Below are 21694 nucleotides of genomic sequence, written 5' to 3'. Positions count from 1 at the left end.
CGGACTTTCTTGGAACAAAGTGAAGCCGTAGCTCGCTCACTGGCTTCTTCTTCTTCGTTGGTGTGACAGCAGGTTAATAAGCAATTTCCTTCCGTCGTCATTTCAACGCTTCAGTGGTTTCTGTCTCTCTTTTCACTGGCATCAGCTGCGCAACCGGTGACTCATCTCCTGCCCTAAGACTTATGACTTTGTCCTTGTAATATTGCGATTTCATTTAGCAATATAGTGTCTTTTTCTTTTTTTTAGCCAACATAGCTTATTTTACAATTTTTTTCATTTTTTATTATTTTTCTCTATCAATAGAAATATTGATACCTGGCGGCACGGTAGTCGACCGGTTAGCACATCTGCCTCACAGTTCTGAGTTCAAATCCGGCCCCGCCCGTGTGGAGTTTGCATGTTCTCCCCCGCGCCTGCGTGGGTTTTCTCCCGGCACTCCGGTTTCCTCCCACATCCCAAAAACATGCATGCTAGGTTGATTGAAAACTCTAAATTGCCCATTGGTGTGAATGTGTGCGCAGATGGTTGTTTGTTTATATGTGCCCTGCAATTGGCTGGCGACCAGTTCAGCTCCAGCACGCCTGCGACCCTTGTGAGGATAAAGCGCTACAGAAAATGGATCGACAAATAATGTCTTTATCCTCAGATTACAACTTTGTTATATAGTGTTCCACCACTATTGCTGAATTCACTTACAGTATTAAAAAAAAATGTTTTCAACCTTTCCTCTGTTATTAGCAGAACACCTGACCCATTTACTTTTTTTGTGCTCAGGCCAAAGTCCTGTCTCATATAAAAGTATTGCTTTGGCATCTTGGTGCCCAGAAACTATTTTGAAGTGAGTGGAGGAACTTCATTTAGTTAGGCCATAACCCTGTCTAATAGAAATATAGTGCTTTGGTGCTATCTTGTTGCATCTATAGGCAATTATAACCCTTTTTTGGCAGGGGTGGGGGGGCAATTACTCTTTTCCCTCTTCGCGTCAGGGCTTGGCTCCTTTCCCACGTGAATAGCGAATGTATTACACATTTATTCTTGCAACATTGCAACTTTTTTCTCATATGAGTAAAACTATTCTTATAGTAATACCACTTTATTCTCATAAAATAAAAAAATGTTTCCCTCGTAAACCACAATTTTGTCCTAGTAATTCTCGTTGCATTGGAACATGAGAATACAATTGTAATAAATATAAGGAAAAAAGAAATAATATTATGTGAATAACATCGTAATATCGAATTGTTGGATATCATTTTAATGTTACGAGGGAAATAATCCTAATATATCGAGAATAAAGTCGTATTGTTGCTGGAATACGATAATAATAATATTTCAGGGAAAAAAATGTCGTAATAGTTTTAGAATAACATCGCAATGTCTCAAGAATACATTTTTTTTTTTTTTTTTTTTTTTAACAATAAATAAAAAAAGTCATAGTATTAGGAGGTTTGTAAGGTTACGCCAGACACATTCTAAAATATATTTTTTTTACTTCAGAATTGTTTTTAAATCTCCAACAAGTTGTATTATTGTCATATGTTCAAAAAAAAAAAAGAACCCAAATTTGCATGCTGAACTCATATTGTTACCGGAATAAACTGAAACGCTACGATTATCTTTTTAATATTACGAGCAAAGTCGTAATAGTTTCAGTTTCTCCCCAGCCCAACCCAAAAAAATGATTTGTTTACAGTCACAATAATGTAAAAATGAAGTTGTACTGTCAAAACAAACAAATTACAAAATCTTTTTTAAAATTTGAGAAGAAATTACTAATATCACGACCACAAATGTGGCACGCTGCCATATGCTAAGGAAGTGTCAATTTCTTGATGTATTTTATATGATTTTTTTTAATTATAATGATTTATTATCGATGTATGAATATTTGACTGGATAACATCTGCTTATACTTGTATAAAAATTACAAAAACATTCAAACCTTATTTCAAAAAAATAGCCCGTCTAGTTAATAAAGCCTTTATGATGTACTGACATTGTATTTTGGATTGTCATTAAAGTTGAACATGGAAGCGCAGTTGTAGGGACAACAAGAAAAAAAGAAAATCCTTAAGCCGATTGAACTGTATATCAACAGCCACAGATTGGAAACTAACTTCACGTAACCGCACGCGTTCCCATCAAGAGGAATAACCTCCCCGCGTCCTTGAGCTCACCTGTCTCACCCCTCCTTTTGTCGCTGTGTATATATATATATATATATATATATATATATTTTTTTTTTATTGCCGCACACTTGTACCAACGCAAGCTTTGAAATCATCCTTCCGCCCCAGCGTCATATCAGATGCTGGTAAAAGGAAAGAATTCCCAGAGGCCTCTTTGTGACCACATAGAGTAAAGCGAGCATTGTGCCGTGAACAATCGGAAAAGAGGAAATGGAAAGATGAAGCTGGCTTCAAGATTAGGAGTCGGGTTCAGGACGTTTTTAGCCCCGCTTCCGTGGCGAGCAGATGGCGGCGGCTACATGGCAAGCCCAGATTTGCTTGGGAATGTTACAAGAATGATTAATTGATGAAAAAAGCTGTACTATTGCATGAATGAAGTCTTAATATTATAAGAATGTTGCAGTGTTATAATTGTAGTTAAACATATTCACTGTTAATCTATTTCTTTTTGAAAACTCAAAATGTAAAAATAAAGCTGGAATATTACATGAATAAAGTTGTAATCCCCCCCCACCCCCCAAAAGAGTCATCATATTATAAGAATTACGTTGCAGTGTTATAACTACCAAAAAATGTAAGATCATGAGAATAAAGTCGTAATATTCTGAGAACCAAGTGTATGTTTTCTCCCAAGAAAGAAGTTGTAACATTGCAAAACTAAAGCCCTAATATTAAACTGATAAACTTGTAAAATTACAAGAAAAAAATTGTAATATTGCAGGAATCAAGTCCTCTTATTATGAAAATAAGACTTACTTGATTCTTGTTATTTGAAGACTTTTCCCCATAACATTGCATCTTTATTCTCTTAATGACTTTATTCATGTAATATGATTTTGTGCAGTGGCGTAACAAGAATGGGAAAAAGGAAGCGCAGAGATGGAAGCGAGTTTGCTGCTTTAATTCCTTCGGACGGGCAGAATGTGGTCGCGGCTCGCGATGCCGGCGAGCAGATGGCGGCAACGAGGCAATCCATGCAGGGAAAATGTGAATTAGGAGAATTTTTCCTGCAGGCCTGTTTGCACTAATGTGACATTTCACAGATCCTAAACAACGAAACCAAAAAAACCCAACCCAAAAACCATCGCTGTTATGTAAGAGGATTTTCCGCCAAAGTTTTTCTTTAGTTTTTTTTTTGTGGTTCCCTTTTCCCATGCGATTAACGTCTTCTTACGCTCTTCCGTGACTCGCGCCCAGCCTGCCGTATCGCCCGAGGGCAGCTCCTGGACCGGAGTGACCTGGATGGAGAGAGAGCTGATTAAAAAAAGGGCTCAGGTAGCCATTGGTAGCATAGTGGTTCACATAGCGGATTGTCTTGCAGCTGGTGTGTCATTAGGGTTACACAAGCCCAGGAAAAGGCAAAATAAATCGCAATCACAAGGACGATAATACAGTATCGTGTGGACAGTGGATTAAAAATGTCTTTTTTTTCCCCAAGATGAAAACAAATGAAACATTTGGGCAAGAAAATTGTATGCAGAATTATTGTTATTAATTATTAACCATACTAAACACAGTATTAACCTGATTTTTGAAACAATATAACATATATATATATATATATATATATATGTATAAATACAATATTATATGTATATATAATTATGACATTAATACATATATTTATTAATATTAATATGACTATTATATATATATATATATATATATATATATATATATATTATCGATATTGATACTTATTAATACAAAATTAATCGATAAACAGTATTAAAATTTTTTTTTTTTGCCAATTTTGAGTTCATTATTAACTCCAGTTTTAAATGTATTTAAAAATAATTGTTAATTAATGTATATCCACGTAAAAACTTGTCCAATAATGATTTTATTTATGATTATGTTTGTGTGTGTATTTCAAAATTCTCGGTAATTCCCATTATTTGACATCAATTCCCATGTGTCCAACTAAATATTTGCAAAAAAGGGCACAATCAGGAAAAGTAGTGTCACTTTCAACACAATGAACAATCCAGATCGCCGGTGCCGTCGCCGGTCGGGCCGAGGTGTCAATCGTCGGTCACACCTCCCTGAAGTCTTTGCATTTTTCTGCTTGTGATTGATTTAGCCTTCACACCTGTCACTCCAAGTTTTGAAATGTCAGAAGGAGGGAGAGGGCGAGACAATATTTTGGGGGAGAAAGTCAAACAAGGACGACGGCTGCAACTCATCGCATGGGAATTTTCAAGCGCTTTCCTGCAGCATGAGTCATTGCCCGCCATGAATTCAGATCAAATTCGGATGACAAATTAAAGTATTGTATCAGTTTATTCAATAAATCAGCGGAATAATGGATTCTAAAAAATATTCGATATTGACAGCCCTAAATACAACCAAAGTGGAAGTACTCACCTGAGAGGTGACCCTGTTTCTACGTCACAATCAGTTCCAGCCATCCATTTTCTCTTCCGCTTGTCCTCGCGAGGGTCGTGGGTGTGCTGGAGCTTATCCCAGTTGATTTCTTGCGAGAGGCGGGATACCAGCCAATCGCAGGGCACATACATGACAAACAACCGGTCACACTCACATTCACACCTAAGGACAATTTCGAGCCTTCAATCAACCCAGCATGCATGATTTTGCAAGCACGGGGAAGAACATGCTAACTGCTAAAGCTCAGGTCATCCCAGGAGACTGCACACATGCATCAGAGCTTCTTAAGACAAATGATGATGCCATTAGTTCATAAAAAAAAAAAAAGAAAAGAAAGAAGGAACGAAAGAAATCTTGGCTAGTGTGACCTTAATGCCTCAGATTATATCTGGATTGAAAGATGAAGACCATCTGTCATGCAAGCATCTGAGTCAAGAACACAATATGACTTGGGAGTTGATTAAAATAAAAATAAATACAGTCTGCTGAGACATCAAGTTGGAGAGGACTTGCTTCAAATGTTACACATATTACCTAGCTTCTCGTTTGATTTATTTATTAGGGCGAAAGGCATTTGCTTTTCACATTTTTTCACAACTAAATCATGACAAGAACTTAAAATGTCTATATATTTTGGAATAATAAAGAGGATTCTTTGAGGGTAAGGTGTTTATTATGGGGAGGCCATTTTGAATACCTGTTTCAGTTACCCAACAGGGTTAGTCGCCAAATAAAAAATAAAATGTGTCATTATGTCACTGGTTGGAAAATGACAATGGTCAGTCACATCCGCTGCAGTGTTTACGGTACAAGTTGGGGCAGATGATAAACTGCCCCACACATCGACGAATGGACAGGGGGAGTCAACAGTAAAACGGTATTAAAATTACCTCAAATCTAGCAATTTTCTCAGAGAATGACAGCGAATAAAAATATCAATGATTATATTGGGGATAAATCCATGTATTACAGCACAGGTGTCAAACACAAGGCCCCTGGGCCAGATCTGGCACGTCACATCATTTTATGTGGTCTGCGAAAGAAAATCATTGCTAAAACACCAAAATTGCAACTTGTCTTTACATTTAATAACACTGAGCTATTGAAAGCATTGTTTTTGTGACCAACCACCCTTTCAAAATAAACAGAATAATAGTTGAACAAACAACTTTTTACTGGCTTCTGATTTCAAAACAAGTTAACCATCAATTTCTTGTGTATATGTAATATTATGTAATATTATCATACATTTACAAGTACATTACAGTGTATAGGTTCTCAGTCATAACGGAAACCAGAACTAAGATGTGGCCCGTAACAAAAAGTTTGCCTCCCCTGTAATCCAGGGAGACAATTTTGAACACCTACTTCAGTTACCAAATAGGCTTCCTTCCCTGATAAATGGTTCAAAAAGTGTCACTTGTTGCTCAGCAGACTTCATAGACCACAATCATTTCTGGCACATGGGCCAATAAAAAAAAAAAAAGGCATGTTATGAATAAGCACATGAAGCGTGTATTGTAGGAAGCTGGTAGCAGGATAATGGAATTACAGCAGATCCCTTTCAGATTGTATTTATTTTAGGGATGAATAATAATCATCATAAAAAAAAAGAAATGGAAGCTTATGGGGTGGAACAGAAGGTTTGGGATTGCAGAGTTTAGACAGAGGTCACTCTCGATTCACAACGGCAGGCAGCTTTGTGCAAACGTCTCAGCGACATCAATGTGGGCGCGTGGCGCGCAGACGCGACACGTGGGCATACTCGTCCGCCCCTCCGCTCATCATGATATGATGATGAGATGGTTAATAAAGTTAGGGATAGCACAACAAAAAGTGGAATTGACGGGAAGGGGATTTGCTTTAATCCGGTAGGAGGTTTAGCTGCGGCGGGATTATTTACTGTTACGCAGGAGGCTTTAGGTGTCACATGGCTGCGGAGTCTGGCATGGGTGAGGGTGGGGCCGCTGGTAGTGGTGGCATCCATTCACCCTCCAGATGAGCACATGGTACTTTTTAACATCAGTGATGACGAAGCGATGAGCGTTAAAGTGCAAATATACAACTGATAATAATAATAATAATAATAAACAAACCTCAGCGCTTTAAAAATATCAATAATATTCTGTTTATATCGAATTCTACCTGTTTGGCCCTATCGTGGCCATTTTTGGCCAATTCAAAACCATGAAAACTCCATTTTTAATTCTTCTTTTTTTTTTTTACATACAATTTGGGTAAAACGGGCTCCGTTCAGACTCAACACTTGAAAAAGTTGTTATCCACTATGTTTTCTACCAGATGGATTCATTCATCATTTATCACTTTTTGGACAGGGAAGCAATTTCATATCATATTCACCTTTCGACACTTCCATTGTCATAGCAGCAGCGCAACATCATATCATGCGGTGTTTTGAGTAAAGAAACAACGTCAAAGCATGACAATCCCAAAGTGTGGCGTCAAGCCAACTGTTACGTAGTCGTTTACAGTTTGATCATGTGACTTCATCATTGTAAGCAGCATAACTTGTGCTGTCTTGACTAAAGAAATGAAAGCGAAGCGGGACTACCACAACATGCGGACCAACATAAAGATGACTTTTTCATACTCCTTTTCATTTTTGAATCAAGTAAGCAACATATCATGCACTGTCAACATCGAACAACTTGGAGCAGGAATGACAAGGTCGTCTCCACATGATCTTATAAATTGATCAGGGACAACAACATGCGAGACCCCCTCCTTCCCTCGCTCTAGCGCTAATCTGTTCCACCACAACAAAATGAAAGCTTTCCCGGGAGTGCGAGGCCACAATATGAACAAGCAAAGGGGTCAAAAGGAAATTGGACCACTGATCCTCCTCAGGGCTCATCAGGGTTCGACTAAACCTCAAAAAAACAATACTTCCACTTATGAAAATATTGATATTTTGTGGTTAATGTACGATATGGAGGCATCGTGAGAGATTCCCGCAGCATTTAGCAGTAAAAACAGCAGGGACGACCATCGGCGCAGAAAATGGATGGAAAGTTGCGTTGCATGAAGGAGACGATGAGGAACTAACTGGGTTTGCTGACAGTGCATCAATAGACGCAGAAGCGGTAGCGGCGGCGGCGGCGGCGGCATGGAGGCCGAGGAAGCAGGAAACGATCGGAGATTAAACAGTCAAGGTGGTGAATGTGATCGATTTCCCATTAAGATTTCTTCTGTAGCGATGGGACAGTTTGGTGGATGTGAACGGATGACCCTCGTTGGTTGAAGGTGTAGTTAGTTTGGTAATTCGGGCGACAGGTGTGTCTCACGACATGGTTTAGGTACGACTTTAAAAGCTGCCAAAAAGTGGTACATCTCACCACTTATGCAACCCATTACACCAGGGCTCACCAGTGGCGCCGAACAGGGGGGAAACATGGGGCCCTGAATATTTGAGGGGGCCCCTGGGTGTCTGGCAGGGCCAAACCACCCCCCCCCAAAAAAAAAAAAAAAAACGGGAAGAAAAATATGAGCTGAATTCTCACAAGATCGACAAAGCTTTTGTCTTTCTTCTGGGCTGCCACAATGATGAGGCTTGTATCTATGATTCCATTCACACGAGGAGAAAATATGATGTGCGCGTGTTGCATTCGAGGGTCACGAGATAACAAGACGGCCGCAACCTCCGCGCGGAGGTCAGCGGAGATGTCGGGCCTTGACGCGTGAGGTTAAACGCGACGTGTAGGAGAGATGCCGAGGGGAAAGGTCAACGTGGCTCGCAGCGCATCTGGGTACCGCTCGGCAACCACAAAACCAACGAAGAAGAAAGATAAAAGAAGGAAGCTTCACTCAACAGGAAGTTAAGATAAAACAAATCATCTCATTATAATCACAACTGATTTATATCGATACATGCTAATCGCTAATAAATATTAGTTTGTGTTCAATAGTATGTATTTAGTCCTCTAAGTAGGACTCTTGTGCTGCCAAAGTTGGTGAATCAGTAAGATGTGAATTCTAATAACTCAAAAACTACAAAAAAAACCCTACACTTTTTAATGTCATCACCTACAGTCCCCTCCAAAAGTATTGGAACGGCAAGGTCAATTCCTTTGTTTTTGTTGTACAGTATATATATATATATATATATAGTGATGACTATACTGTATATATAAATTTACATTAACATGCCAAAAGCAACATCAAATAATAATGTGCCCAAACGGTCACCCTGTGGAACGCCACTATCGGCACCTCCTGGTGAGCGTTACCTTTGTGGGACCACTGAGGAAGGTCGATCTGGTTCGGCAATGTCTTAAGGAGAACTTCCACTGACGTGTTTGATTGCGCTGATGAAATTGGATCCAAAATGTCTCCTTGATAAGAGGGCACGCCGTCATCCGGTTGCGCACAGTTGCAAACTAACAGGTGTCCTTGCTGCCAAATCAATGAAACGCATCACGGCAAGGACACGCAACACACGTGGTGGCCGACATCCGCACGGTCGGAGCGATAACGAGCGCTCGCAGGTAATTGAATCTATGGAATAGTATCACAGTGGAGGAAAATTTAGTGGTTCTCCCAAGGTCGGACAAGGTAAGGACAACAATAACACGGACTCATCAGGACCTGATGAGTGAGGACTTCCAGCTCTCATCGAATCAATTAAGACCTCGAGAATGTCAAAAATATGACTTCATAAATCAATTCGATGAAGGAGTATTAAGGTCACACTGAAATGAAAAAAATAGGTACAATTACGAGAAGGAGAATGAAAGTTTGTCATAATATTAGTATCAATAAGTCATAATATTTGGAGAAGAAAAGTGAATTACATTTTCAGCATAAAAAATAAATCCTAATCTTCGTAGATAGTAGCAAATCTTCCAAGAATTAAGTCATGATAGTACGTGAAAAAAAGTCAAAACATTTGAAGAAGAGAACATTTTTAATCTTTCAAGAATAAGAAAAATGTGGGGAAAAAAGTCAGTCAGAGTTGTAACTTTTGGAGAACTGAAAAAACAATCTTACAAGAATATAGTCATATTTTTCACGTGAGAAAAAAAAAACTCATAACCTTATCAGAAAAAAAGTCTTGCTTCCCAAGAATTGAGTCATGGTATTAACAGAAAAAAATGTCAAAAGATTTGGAGAAAAAAGTCATAACATTTGGAGATTTTTTTTTGTATGTTATAGCAATAAAGTCATATGTTTTTCCTGTGAGAAAAAAGTAAGAATATTTGGAAAACAAAGAGGCAATTTTCCAAGAATGAAGGCGTAATATTACGGGAAAAAACTCACATTTGGAGAAAACAGTTGTGACTTTTTGGAGAAAAGAACCACATAATCTTACAAGAACAAAATCATACTTTTTCTCATTTTCTCAACATTTCTAAAAATAGTATAATTCTATGTTATTAAAGTAGGACTTTTTACAATTAAGATTCCAAATATTTTCTTTTAAGAATGATGATTTTTCTTTCTAATAACCAACAACTAAATCTTAAAAAAATATAACAAAAGATGAACGCTTTTTCCTCAAAATATAACTTTCTCCACCTGAAAAATAGGTTTCTATTCTCATAAAATTATGACTTTTCTTTTAACTTCACACAACTTAATCTATATACAATTACGACTTTAAAAAAAAATGTTTTATTAAAAAAACATTTTTGAAGCGAATATAATAAACATATGGTTTCCATCATGTTCTTATGCTGGGAGGAATGTCTGCCAAAAATCTTACCTCAGTGCTTTCCCATGCAGATGGAGAAGCAACAGAGCGCCGGCACCATGTGGTTATCCCGCGGGACCCCCGGCCCTCACAGACCTTCGCTCATCTTTTTCGGTCTGGAACTTGCAGCTTGTTAGCGGCCATTCTGGAGGGAATGATAGTGGAGTTGGCCTGTCGGTTTGCGGACCCGAAAAGGGCAAACGGAGAATTCCTTAGCCATATGGTCTCTGGATAACCACAAAGAAAGCTGTGTCACTTTTTGTCAGGATATCAAACCAGGGGGAGTTTCGTCATGCTTCTGTTTGGGATAGTCGCAGGCAGGATCCCAAAGTACGAACCAGATTTGTAATGAGGTCCAAGACTCTTATCCTTTACTAAGACTTAATGCAGTGGATCAATGCAGCATCAGTATCAAGGTCTAAGTCAGATGCGTTCAAACTCCGGTCCAAGGGCTATTCGCTGGCTGCTCTCCATTTTTCAGCGGCCCTTAGCATAAACTTAGTAACTTTGGATATAGCCAGCAATGCTGACAAAAAGTCTGGGTGTTAAAAAGTGGGAAGTTGCGAGATCAACAAACCTAATGGGTGCAACACCCCTGACAACTTCCATGACTACTACTACTTATACTCATAAATTGGTTTATATAGAGCTTTTGTATTATATATATATATATATATATATATATATGTATATGTATATTTCAGTGGAATATTGGCCCCATAGGCCACCCCAAAATTTTTATTGCCTTAAGCCAAAGAGTAAATGACTATAATAGCTAAATAATACATAATTTCTTGATGAATTGGTTTTAGCATGTTCAATAAGCTGAAGTTGAAGTTACAGCCTTACATTTTTTTTTTTATATGCGGCTCTTGGGGGTAAACGTTTGGACACCCGGGGTTTAAGTGCGGCCGCATTTCAAACATACGTAGATCCGTGGAACAAGTGGCCATTAATGCCTACGATTCCACTGCCATCCAAGCCCATGAGAACATTGTGGAAATCAATCCAATTACTGCCCAAAAGCCAAATGAAACTCATGTGATTTATTCCAAGCTCTCCTAACCTTGTGGATGACTTGGCATACCAACAACAGAGCCTGTCGAGCTGTTTCTCTTGTTCAAAGTCACAGGGAGGCGGAACCTATCCCAGATGATTTGGGGGTGAAAGGGAGATGTCGCTCTGGATTGGTCGCCAGATACACAACCATTCACACTCACACCATCCCTGTATACCATCAGTGCCGCGGCATGGAAAAGCATTGAATCCCCGTAAAAACGTAAGTGAAATCTCCGAACCATTACAAAGAATAACCTTCCCAATTCAGGGACTTTTGGGTGGTTAAGTAATGTTTTCCATTATAAATTAAATATTGCTTATCTAGATTATTATTATTATTATTATTATTATACAGTGGTTCCCAGGTTTATCTTCTTCGAAGTTCCTCTGGTCAAAATCCACTTCAAAAGGTAAAGACGCTTGCCCAATCTTGCTATTGTGTCTTGGCCTTTATTGGCCTGGTGTCATCTGAAAACAAATAATTCAACACATTTGTGTCTGTCCGTTTGTCATAGCCTTTCTCAGTACGACGTCATTCCTGAACCTTTCCGAAGCGCAAGCTCCCAGTTCGAGGGCAATTTTGTAGATTAAGATCACGGCTCCCAAAGTTTCTAGATCCTCTGGTCGAAATGCGACAAAGGTAAAGAATATGGACAAAGGCTTCGGTCTAAGATTGGTAGGAGATGATGCAAACTGAGGCCGTTCTACACTTCAGAGTTGATGATAAAAAGTTAGAGAATCCGCAGAAGAATTATAGTACTGGTGCTTTGGTTCAAGAGAAAAGGCTGGATCTGGTTTCAGGCATCCGGTTGATAAGAGTCAAATGGACGGCATTTACGTCTGACTTCTAGGAAGTTCTGCGTCATGTAGTCTTCGGACCTGAGGATAGGCCATTACCTACTTTCAAGACTACAGTGTACTTTACCTCAATATTTGATTTGGACGGAGGCAGCACAGTGGGGAACTGGTTAACACATCTGCCTTACAGTTCTGAGGACCGGGGTTCAAGGTGGCAGATTTTCTGTTGGTTTTATAGTATGATTTAATGATACTTTTTTTGGGAGTCTACTTGCGATGCCAAGCAAAATTCTAAGTGAAACTGGCTTCTGGGGGACAATATAAATTTTCGTCGGTACGAACTCGGAAAGTCTTTCACACTTGTAATGATGCTCTAGAGTCAAGTCTTTCATTGAGTGCCCAATTTAGGAATGAATGGTTACCACTCTTTTGTGAGCTTTGCCTCTTTCATTTGGCTCCATTAGCCATGTTTAGTCATGCTAATAAGGTCGCTTAGCATGATTAAATGGAGTTTTTGGAGGCTAAGAATGATATGAATTGTTAACCCAAAAAAAAGTCAGCTAATAACCAGGTGATTATAATGTATTTCTTTGCTGGTCTTGAGTTCCAACAAGCCCAAAAGACACTGATGTATTGTTTTAATAAAAAAAAGCTCCTTGGATGTAATTACTAAGCTCATCATTGGGAAGGGAATGATCCCTCTCTGACAAAGACAAAATGGAAAAGTCAAAGCGATGCCCGCTTTAAGAATTCATTTTCCGTGTTTCATTAAGGCTGAATGTTGCTGCGATAACATGGCGGTCGCAAAGCAACACCACCACTCCAACGTGAACCTCGGGAGATTTATTCAAGACAAGTTTGCGTCGAAAGCCGTCGATGCTCAGAACAAAGAAAGCAATCCTTTGAGCTGCAAGGGAGGGAATTGATCTTTTGGGACAGGCAGCTTTCCGACTTTGGTCCTGTCACTTGAAAGGTAATGAATGGAAATCCTCTCCCGAACGTATTTTCAATATTTCACCCGGGCCTGGAAGTGCTGACTCTCCCAGAACCTTCTCCCAACCATCTACAGATTCTACGGCGACTCGCCTGCATCCAAAAGACGATGACACACACACACACTTGCTTTTAAATGACAATATGTCGTTTATTTTCTATATCTTAAAGGTTTATTATTTACAAATAAAGTAAAACAAAAACAAAATACAAATAAAAAGGAATTTTTTGACAAACACTGTTTGTCTGCATATTGTTGTAAGAAAGGTTACATTAATCTTTCTTGTCCTCCGCGAAAAAACTCAAAACCGAAATGTGGCTCTCGTCTTCTACGAAAATTCTTTTTGCATCTCTATTTTTCTTCCCCGTACACCAAACAAACCGACGAACAATGACTAAAAAAAGAAAGAACAAAATCCAAAATATACATACAAACATACAGTATGTGCTGGTTTGTTGAGGGTTCTCTACGCTGCTAAAGTGTAAGCTTGTTACGTCGCCATTAATGCCCGTCTGGGAACTGTGATCTAAAGAGTGAGGAAAGAAAAGATAAAAACAAAAGCACATAGTTGGGAAGCACTCCCTCCGAAGGCAAGTATAAAATAAGATTCAAAAAAACGAAAAGCAACAGTCCTGCGATGCGTCGTCACTCGTTCCTATGCAACTATGGCAGATTCACAATTAAGCGCTCATTGCTGGAAACCCGCCACCCAAAAATATGTTCAGTGTTCTACTTGAAAAGTGCAATTCGCAACAAAAAGACAATTACTTTTTTCTCGCTTTGGCCAGTTTCCTTGCACAAACGTCAGTGCCTAAGCTATGAAAAAGAAAAGGTAAGAAAGGTGCTTAACGTTTGTATGTTTTGTCGTGCGTGATATTATTGTGTTAAGATTGCACTATTCGCCCCCCCTAAAAAAAAAAAAATCCACTTTACAGTGTGAATGTGAGAGAGAAAATAAACAAGCTGCTTGAAAAAGTTGGATGCCGTGAGACATTTGGCCGTCGCCCCAACACCTTTCCTGTCTAAAGAAAACAACAACACAAACCCAGAGACATAAAACATGTAGAAGAGGAACGTCGGGAATGAACCGAAGATGAGCGGAACATTGCTCTAGTTTAGGCACAAATACGTAAGAATGTCCATGTGAAAGGTTGATGCTCGCACAGACAACAGCGAGGCGGACGGACAATTAACGTCATCGAACATCAACATTTAACGTCAACATTTGTTTTTGTTTTTTTTGTCGTGACAGTGCATGCTTTCATTGACGGCGGTGGCAGGATCGTATCGGTCCACCATCGACACAAACTTGTAGCCAAAAGCTCATTCCCCAAAGGGCTCGGATACGCGTGACCATCTCACTGCATTTACGGTATGTGCTAAGCAACCCTGGAGGCCATAATGACGGCCTCTCCGATCCATCAGATGCGAACTGGAAAGAGTCGAGGTCTTTGCCTGGAAAGTTCTGCGACCGTTTTCGGGTTGGTTTAGTGTGTCCGAGCCCACGAGGAAGGATTCACATGAGACGTAGAACCTTAATGCAAACAGGTGCGCTTTGCAGCCTTTCATTGGCCCATTTTTCGCCAAAGCTTAAAGTCCTTAATGATTCCTGGGGACTATCTCATAATGCAACAAACTCTCAAGCTACCTCCATTGACTCGCTTTTAAATCATCTTTTTTGTTTGTCGAGTCCATTTCTGAAACAAAAGCTACCATTTTGACAGTTGTTAATACTAATGGGGTCCTTGGTAATATGAAGTTTGGAGTTTATGAACGGCGCGCAATAAACTAGCTAGGTGTAAAAATATTTCATATTAAAATGACGGTACTCTTTTTTATTTGATTGTTTTATATTTAGGGCCTAGAAGTATTTTTGATACAAATATTGTTATTTTGTCTTTAGTGCTACATTACATAGGTTACTGATAGACTACTACGGCACGATCCACCAAATTTGGGTTAAACAGAGTTTCACCTGCCGGTAACTAACAATTGTCAAATCCTAACAGTAGAACCTACTAAGTTAAACATTCATGAAGTTTCCAATTCAGAATTGATCCCAAAAATGGTAAGCTAAAAATATGCCTCTAAATTTGTAAAAAGGTTTGGAGATTGAATCTACAAAGTCAAACGTTCCGGTGGTTGTACAGTTAATAATTGAAACCAAATCTTTGGAAAATAGGCAATGTGTGAGTGACAAATCACAAGACCTCAATCCAGCGAGAGCCAAAGGATTGATGCGACACGTTTTTTTCTTTGGCTTTTAATCCAAGAGAAGTAGCAGCCTCAACAACCGGTGTTAAGAGGAGAGGAAAACATGAGAATTCAAGAATATATATCAAAGGCTGTGAATTTAGGAAGCTCCAACGCCACCAAACAAGAGTGCATATTTTTCATTTTTATTTGGGGGGGGGGGGGGGAACCAAACTCAACCAAACATTGTCTACAAAAACAATTCATGTAGTAAAACTGGATTCTTACATTGCTGCCGTTGAGACTCTTGCTAAAGCCAACTGGTGAGGCAAATGGCCACCACCATGGGATTTGTAGTTTTTTTGCAGTTCATTCATGTTGAGCATGGCCCTTACTTAATCCGTTCTGTATGAAGATAGCATTTGCCACGATTAGTGTTACATAACTAAAATTGAACAGAAACTGGAAAAACAAAAGAAAATATCACCAAAAATTAGGCAATGCAACATCTAAAGTTGAAATAAATCTACTGGTTTCTTACATTACCACTACGGAGCCTCGCTCTGAAACTATTTTACTGTTTTTTTTTTTAACCTTTTACTGTTCAGAGTGGTTTTTCAGTGGTCTTAAGTTGAACGGAAGCTTAAAAATCATTCAAAAAAATATTATAAATTTGCCAGAAAAAAAAGAAATAATCAACAACACTGGATTCTTCCAGGCGGCACGGTGGACAACCGGTTAGAGCGTCAGCCTCACAGTTCTGAGGATCCAGGTTCAATCCCTGGCCCCGCCTGTGTGGAGTTTGCATGTTCTCCCCGTGCCGGCACTCCGGTTTCCTCCCACATCCCAAAAACATGCATGAATTGGAGACTCTAAATTGCCCCTAGGTGTGAATGTGAGTGCGGATGGTTGTTTGTTTGTATGTGCCCTGCGATCGGCTGGCAACCAGTGCAGGGTGTACCCCGCCTCCTGCCCGATGACAGCTGGGATAGGCTCCAGCACGCCCGCGCGGCTCAGAAAATGGATGGATGGATTCTTCCAATGCCACAGCTGAGCTTCTCTCGAAACCCAACCTGCCTCAATTGGAGTCTTGGGTCTGTTCAAGTATTTCATAGTGCGGTAAATCGAAATGACTTTTAAAAGTGCATCAAGGTAGATGAAACTAGCTGAAATCGGAAACATTTTAAAGACAATGTATATACTGTAACAATAAATTCAAATGGTACTCTCGTCGAGCCTGTTCATCAGTATGCTGTATTTTTGCATTAAGGTTCATTTGTCAGTTTTATCGTTTGCGGGTGGGTTAGTTGGGTTTCCCGACAGAAGTAAGACATTTGTTTATGATAGAGAGAATGCACCACACAGTATCTGTAAATACTAGCTCCACAAAAACTATTTACAGCACACGTATAGGTAATCTTTATGTCACAGTCTATTGCATAATGGTGATAATTCTTTAGTTTATAAATATTATAAATATACACAGTTTCATTTCTTTCTGTCTCGTCGTTACGTCACATTTCAACCATCCCAAATGAGGAATAGAAAACAAACGCATCCATCCGTCCTTTCGTCCATCCGTCACGCTCGTCTTAAAGCAGCATTTTCTCTTATTCATTCCCTTAACACTGTCGAGGTTGCAAACACTTTCCGTACGCTTTTGTTTTCTGAAAGTCCAGAAAAATTCCTCCGTGTGAGCGTGTGCTTTTTTTGTTGTTGTTGTTGTTTGTTCTTCTTCTTTTTGTTTTGTTTTTTTTTAAAGATGATTTGCAAGTGTTTACTTTGCACGTATGATTCCACAGTGACGCTAAAAGCTGCTTCTTCCTCATTGGTGGAAAAGGAAGTCACAATCCGTAATGCATTCCAGATAAAAAACAAACCCCCCAAAAAATCATAAATATATAAATAAAAAAAGTCATACATTGTATATAATTCATTATATTTCTCAGAAAGGAAGACGTGTTTTTTTTTTATACTACAGCTTTTTTTCAATTGCCATTGCGAAATATATTATAGTTGGATTTCAACACGCAGTCACATGCACTCGCGCAATCTCTCCCATTCGTACCATATATACACACACACACACACACACACACACACACAGGCCATATACCAGATACTGTATGTGTATATATTCCTAGATATGGCATAAAAGAAAAAGAGATTATCTGTATAATATACATTCTTAAGTAGGGAGACAATGTGTCTAAAATATAATCCAAGGGTGTCGTATGTACACGATTTCAATGAGGTTATCTGAGAAGAGAAAACAATGCTGAAGTAGTTTGGAGCTCCTTCATGGTTAACAAAAAGAAGAAGAATCAAAAAGAAAAAAATGGGATCATAAATTTGATGCAAAGCGCATTTTGTCTTGGTCAGTCTCCGTACTGCTCAGGACAGAATCTCTCCGTGAGCCAGGGGATTCCCTGTGCTGACCTGATGACGACGAGGCTGCCGTCGCCGCCGATGCGGAGCGGACGGGCGGCAGGGCCCCCGACGACATCTGCCGGAACAAATTTACCCGCTGGGGCACTGTGGTGCGGATGCCGCTCTGGAGACTCATCCCCTGGATGGCCGCCGCAGCCGCTGTGACCGCAAGCGGCGTGATGGAGGCCAGCGAGTCGCCCGAGGCCTGATGCGCCCGCAGCCCAAGCGACGTGTCGTGCGGCAGGGATGGCTGCGAGGCCGACAAGTGTCGCACGTCTCGACTCAAGCTGCCGGACTGCAGAGCCTGCGTGCTCTTGTGGACGTCGCCTCGCTGGGGCGAAGGGACCTGTTGTTGCTGCTGCTGCTGCTGCGGAGACTGCTGCTGCGTCGCGGCACCGCCCGCAGCTGACACAGGTGTCTGCTGGCTAAGTTGCGACTGCTGGCCGGTGAGAGACGCCTGGCCGACAGGCTGCTGGATGAGCGACAGCTGGGACGCCGTGGGAGAGCCGTATTGGAAGCTCCGGCTGGCCAGTGGCGTCTGTACCGGTGGACTGCACATGGCGGCCGTGAAGGAGCACGGCGACATGATGGCTCCCTGGAGCGGTGTCTGAGGGTTGGCGGAGGAGGAACCGAGATGGGAAACGCTGGTGGTGGGGTAGAGGGCCGCTGCGGCGGCAGCCGGCAGCATTCGGGCAGCGGAGGCGTTGGCGATAGCTGAAGCACTGTAGGTCAAAGGGACCGACGACTGCTGGAACTGACTCATCCCAAAGGCGGCGGAGAAGGGCGGCTGCGCTGGCGAGTTAATGATGGAGTTGCCGGACATTGGCGTCGAGTTCATCCCGCTGACCGACTGCTTGCGTTCCACCATCATCACCATCTCCCGGTCCTGGCGAATGATCTGTTTCAAGATCTCGTTCTCCTGCGTGTTGAAAACGCCGGCGTTCAGGTCCTTCTGGAACTTCTGCAGCAGCAACGAGTTCTTCTTCCCTGTTGAGGAGCAGTCGAGAGAGGTGAGCCGGCCTGGCTAAGAGCAAATCAGATCAAGATGCAGCTTGAAGACTTAACCAGCGGTGGGAAGTAACCAACTACTAATTCTTCTCTGTCATTCTGAACTAGATGATTCAGCTACGTGTACTTAAATTGGGTATTTATTTTCTTTCATAAAATGCGAGCAGCGAGTGAGCTTGATGAATGATGGTCGAATGGGGTGAACCCATCAAACTTTCACCTCAGTCGAAAAAATATGAAGTCGGCTGTCCTGATATCCTACTCGCACAACCCATCACTATTAATATGATGCAGTGTTGAAATTGTTTGCAACTATGAGAGTTAGCGTGTCTAGAATTGGGGAAAGAAATATTATAGACATGCTCCAATCTCGCTATTTAGCCAAATATTTCAAAATGCTACATTTTAGAGCTTTCATGGCAATACCGTGATACCAAGAACCCGCAATATTTCTGCTCACAATCTGATAGTGGCCCATGCCTAGTCAGTTCACAACCTCAGCAAAACGATGCGAACACGCTGTTTCGATAGCATAAAAGTCAAGCCAACGCTAGTTACCTGTTGGCTGCAGAAAACAGTAACTGACGTGACAAGCAAAATGTTTTGTTCTTCTCAGTACGAGAAAGAATCAGGTCTTTTCTCATTGTGCTAAGGCTATCAAAACGCTTATTTTATATAATTGACAGTAAATATGACTTTGTCCTCAAGGACATTTCAGAGTAAGTGTACTCAAGTACAGTGTGTGAGTACTTTTACCACCTCTGGACTTGACCAATGATGCTCACGGTCATTTCTAATGTCTTCAGGCTGCACCTTAACACATCCACTATGAGCTCGGTCGTATGGAAAGTGAGGTGTGAGGTACACTGAATGGTGATGGTGGCGATGGTGACTAAAGGTATCCGAGAGGAGGGGGTGAAGGACACATAAGAAGACAAAAGATTACGTGTGGCGTCGACTGGCGGAAAAGTGCTGACAAAACACGGAATACTGATGAGTCGCAGCCACGCGTCGCCACGCTGGACATTTTCCCTCCTAAAGATGTCTAATTCGCAGTCTATTCATACCACAAGGACTGGCACACATCACACAAGGACATCTAGAATATCCACTTCTCAAGATGAAGTAAAAGAAAACAAAAAGGTCTATTTTACCACTGTTACCACAGAGTGCTTTTGAGGTGTCCTTCATATACATTTATGAACCAATTACGCATGGCAAGAGTTGTGCTTCCAACTGGACCGCGCAATTAAAGTAGAACATTGCATCATCCCTCCCTTACTGTATTTACAATGACTTTGCCACAGTGGCTACGCATAGATAGGCCTTAGAAATACAATTGATTCATATTGAAAACGGACTAATTACTCATCATAAAGGGCATGTTGCGAATTTTTTTTTTTTTACGCACGGTTTGGATATGCATCATGGCAGCTCGCGTTGATGAGGTATATTCTATCTGTTTGGACGAGGCCTGATTCTGATCTAAGGATGTACGATTTTGTGCTGTTTTTTTTTTGTGTTCTCTTCACGGTGTTGTTATTGTGACTTTCGGGGTCGGACAGCGAGTCACTCGCATGATCTGTTTAGCACAGTTGCTATGCAACCTAGCCATTTTTTGTGGGCTCGGGACCAGGACGGACTGGGAATCACATTTACCACTACACAATCAGTGCTTTTTTTCCTCTCTTGACGCTGCAATGATGTAAGACATGACAATACAACTTTATGCTCATAAAAAAATATTTCTGCAAAAATAATGCTACAACTATTACTATGGCTTTTTTTTTTTTTTTTATCCTTTTAAAAAACAACTTTGGCTTTTAAACGTATGACTTTATTCTCGTAAAATGAGAAAACATTCTCGCTAATAGAACATTTGTTTACACTTGTCATGGTTTGTCTTTTTCTCATAATACCACAGGGGGTCGGTCCTCAGTTTATGACAGTCACAACAAGAGTTTTCCATGTTACCAATGATGTGCAATGAACTACATGGTGCTACGGTGTAAGAATACGTGAAGGCACGCGCAGTTACTGCCGTACATTCTGTTTTTCATTTGATTGTTTTAAATGTATGGCTTTGAGGTGTTTTTCTTATATTATACGCAATATTTACTGTATTTATGACTTTACTGCTGTATTAGCGATAGTAAGTTGTCATACTACAGCACCTTACGGGTCTTTCAAACTTGGGTTATGTCGCCGCCATAGACTGAAAGGAATTCCGCCGTACTACTACAATTCTTTTCTAGTAATGCTAAAGCAATTTTCGGAACATTATAGCTTTTTTTGTATAAATAGGCAACTTGGTCTCAAAAATTCTCACTATGTTCTCTAGAATGTATTACTTTAATATTCTTGTAAAATGAACATGTGTGAAGTACCCCCCCCCCCCCCCCCCCCCCCCCGAAATCGCCCCTGGTAAAAACTACCGGTTTCTCTTAATAAAATACTACGATTCTCGTATATTTATTGATTATTCCCCCCCGCCCCTTAAAGTGACATTATTTTATAACATTCTACTTGAAGTTTCTTTTCTGAATGGAAAAACAAAACCAAAAACGATGAGTTGTGATTTTGTTTTGGAGGGACTGCCGCAGCTTTGGAAAACCCCAAAATTGCTAAACCATCGGAAACTTTCACTATCACAGAGTTTACGCTGCCATGGCACAAATCGGAATTGTGTCAGTCCAGCCTAACCACCAACCAAGCGTTTTTGTGGCTTCTTTGGAGCTTCCAAGGCAAACTGTGGTAACAGACCGGTACGGTCATTTCAAACCTTGTCATGATGATGCAGCGACTGAGGCCGTCCACGCCAAAGGATTTATTTCTAGCGATCACTGCGGGCTTTGCGTATCGACAGCCCGTGACATAACGTTGCCGGCTAAAGAAGACGGAGTGGACGACAAGAGCGCTCAAGGC

At 40.6% G+C, this 21694-nt stretch overlaps 1 protein-coding gene across 3 annotated transcripts in view; it reads right to left on the bottom strand.

The window, feature by feature from the left end:
- Positions 1-13263: 13263 nt before the first annotated feature.
- Positions 13264-21694, bottom strand: part of LOC133465064 (potassium/sodium hyperpolarization-activated cyclic nucleotide-gated channel 1) — a 121717-nt gene continuing 113286 nt past the window's right edge. For all 3 annotated transcript variants that reach the window (XM_061747471.1, XM_061747470.1, XM_061747469.1), the window contains one exon: positions 13264-18748. In XM_061747471.1, the coding sequence (XP_061603455.1) occupies positions 17676-18748 (1073 nt within the window). In that variant the 3' untranslated portion in view covers positions 13264-17675. The remainder of the gene's footprint in view (positions 18749-21694) is intronic.

Source organism: Phyllopteryx taeniolatus, chromosome 15 (assembly GCF_024500385.1).
Source record: "Phyllopteryx taeniolatus isolate TA_2022b chromosome 15, UOR_Ptae_1.2, whole genome shotgun sequence".
In the NCBI taxonomy this organism is placed as follows: Eukaryota; Metazoa; Chordata; class Actinopteri; order Syngnathiformes; family Syngnathidae; genus Phyllopteryx; species Phyllopteryx taeniolatus.
This window is presented reverse-complemented; position numbering and strand designations above follow the sequence as displayed.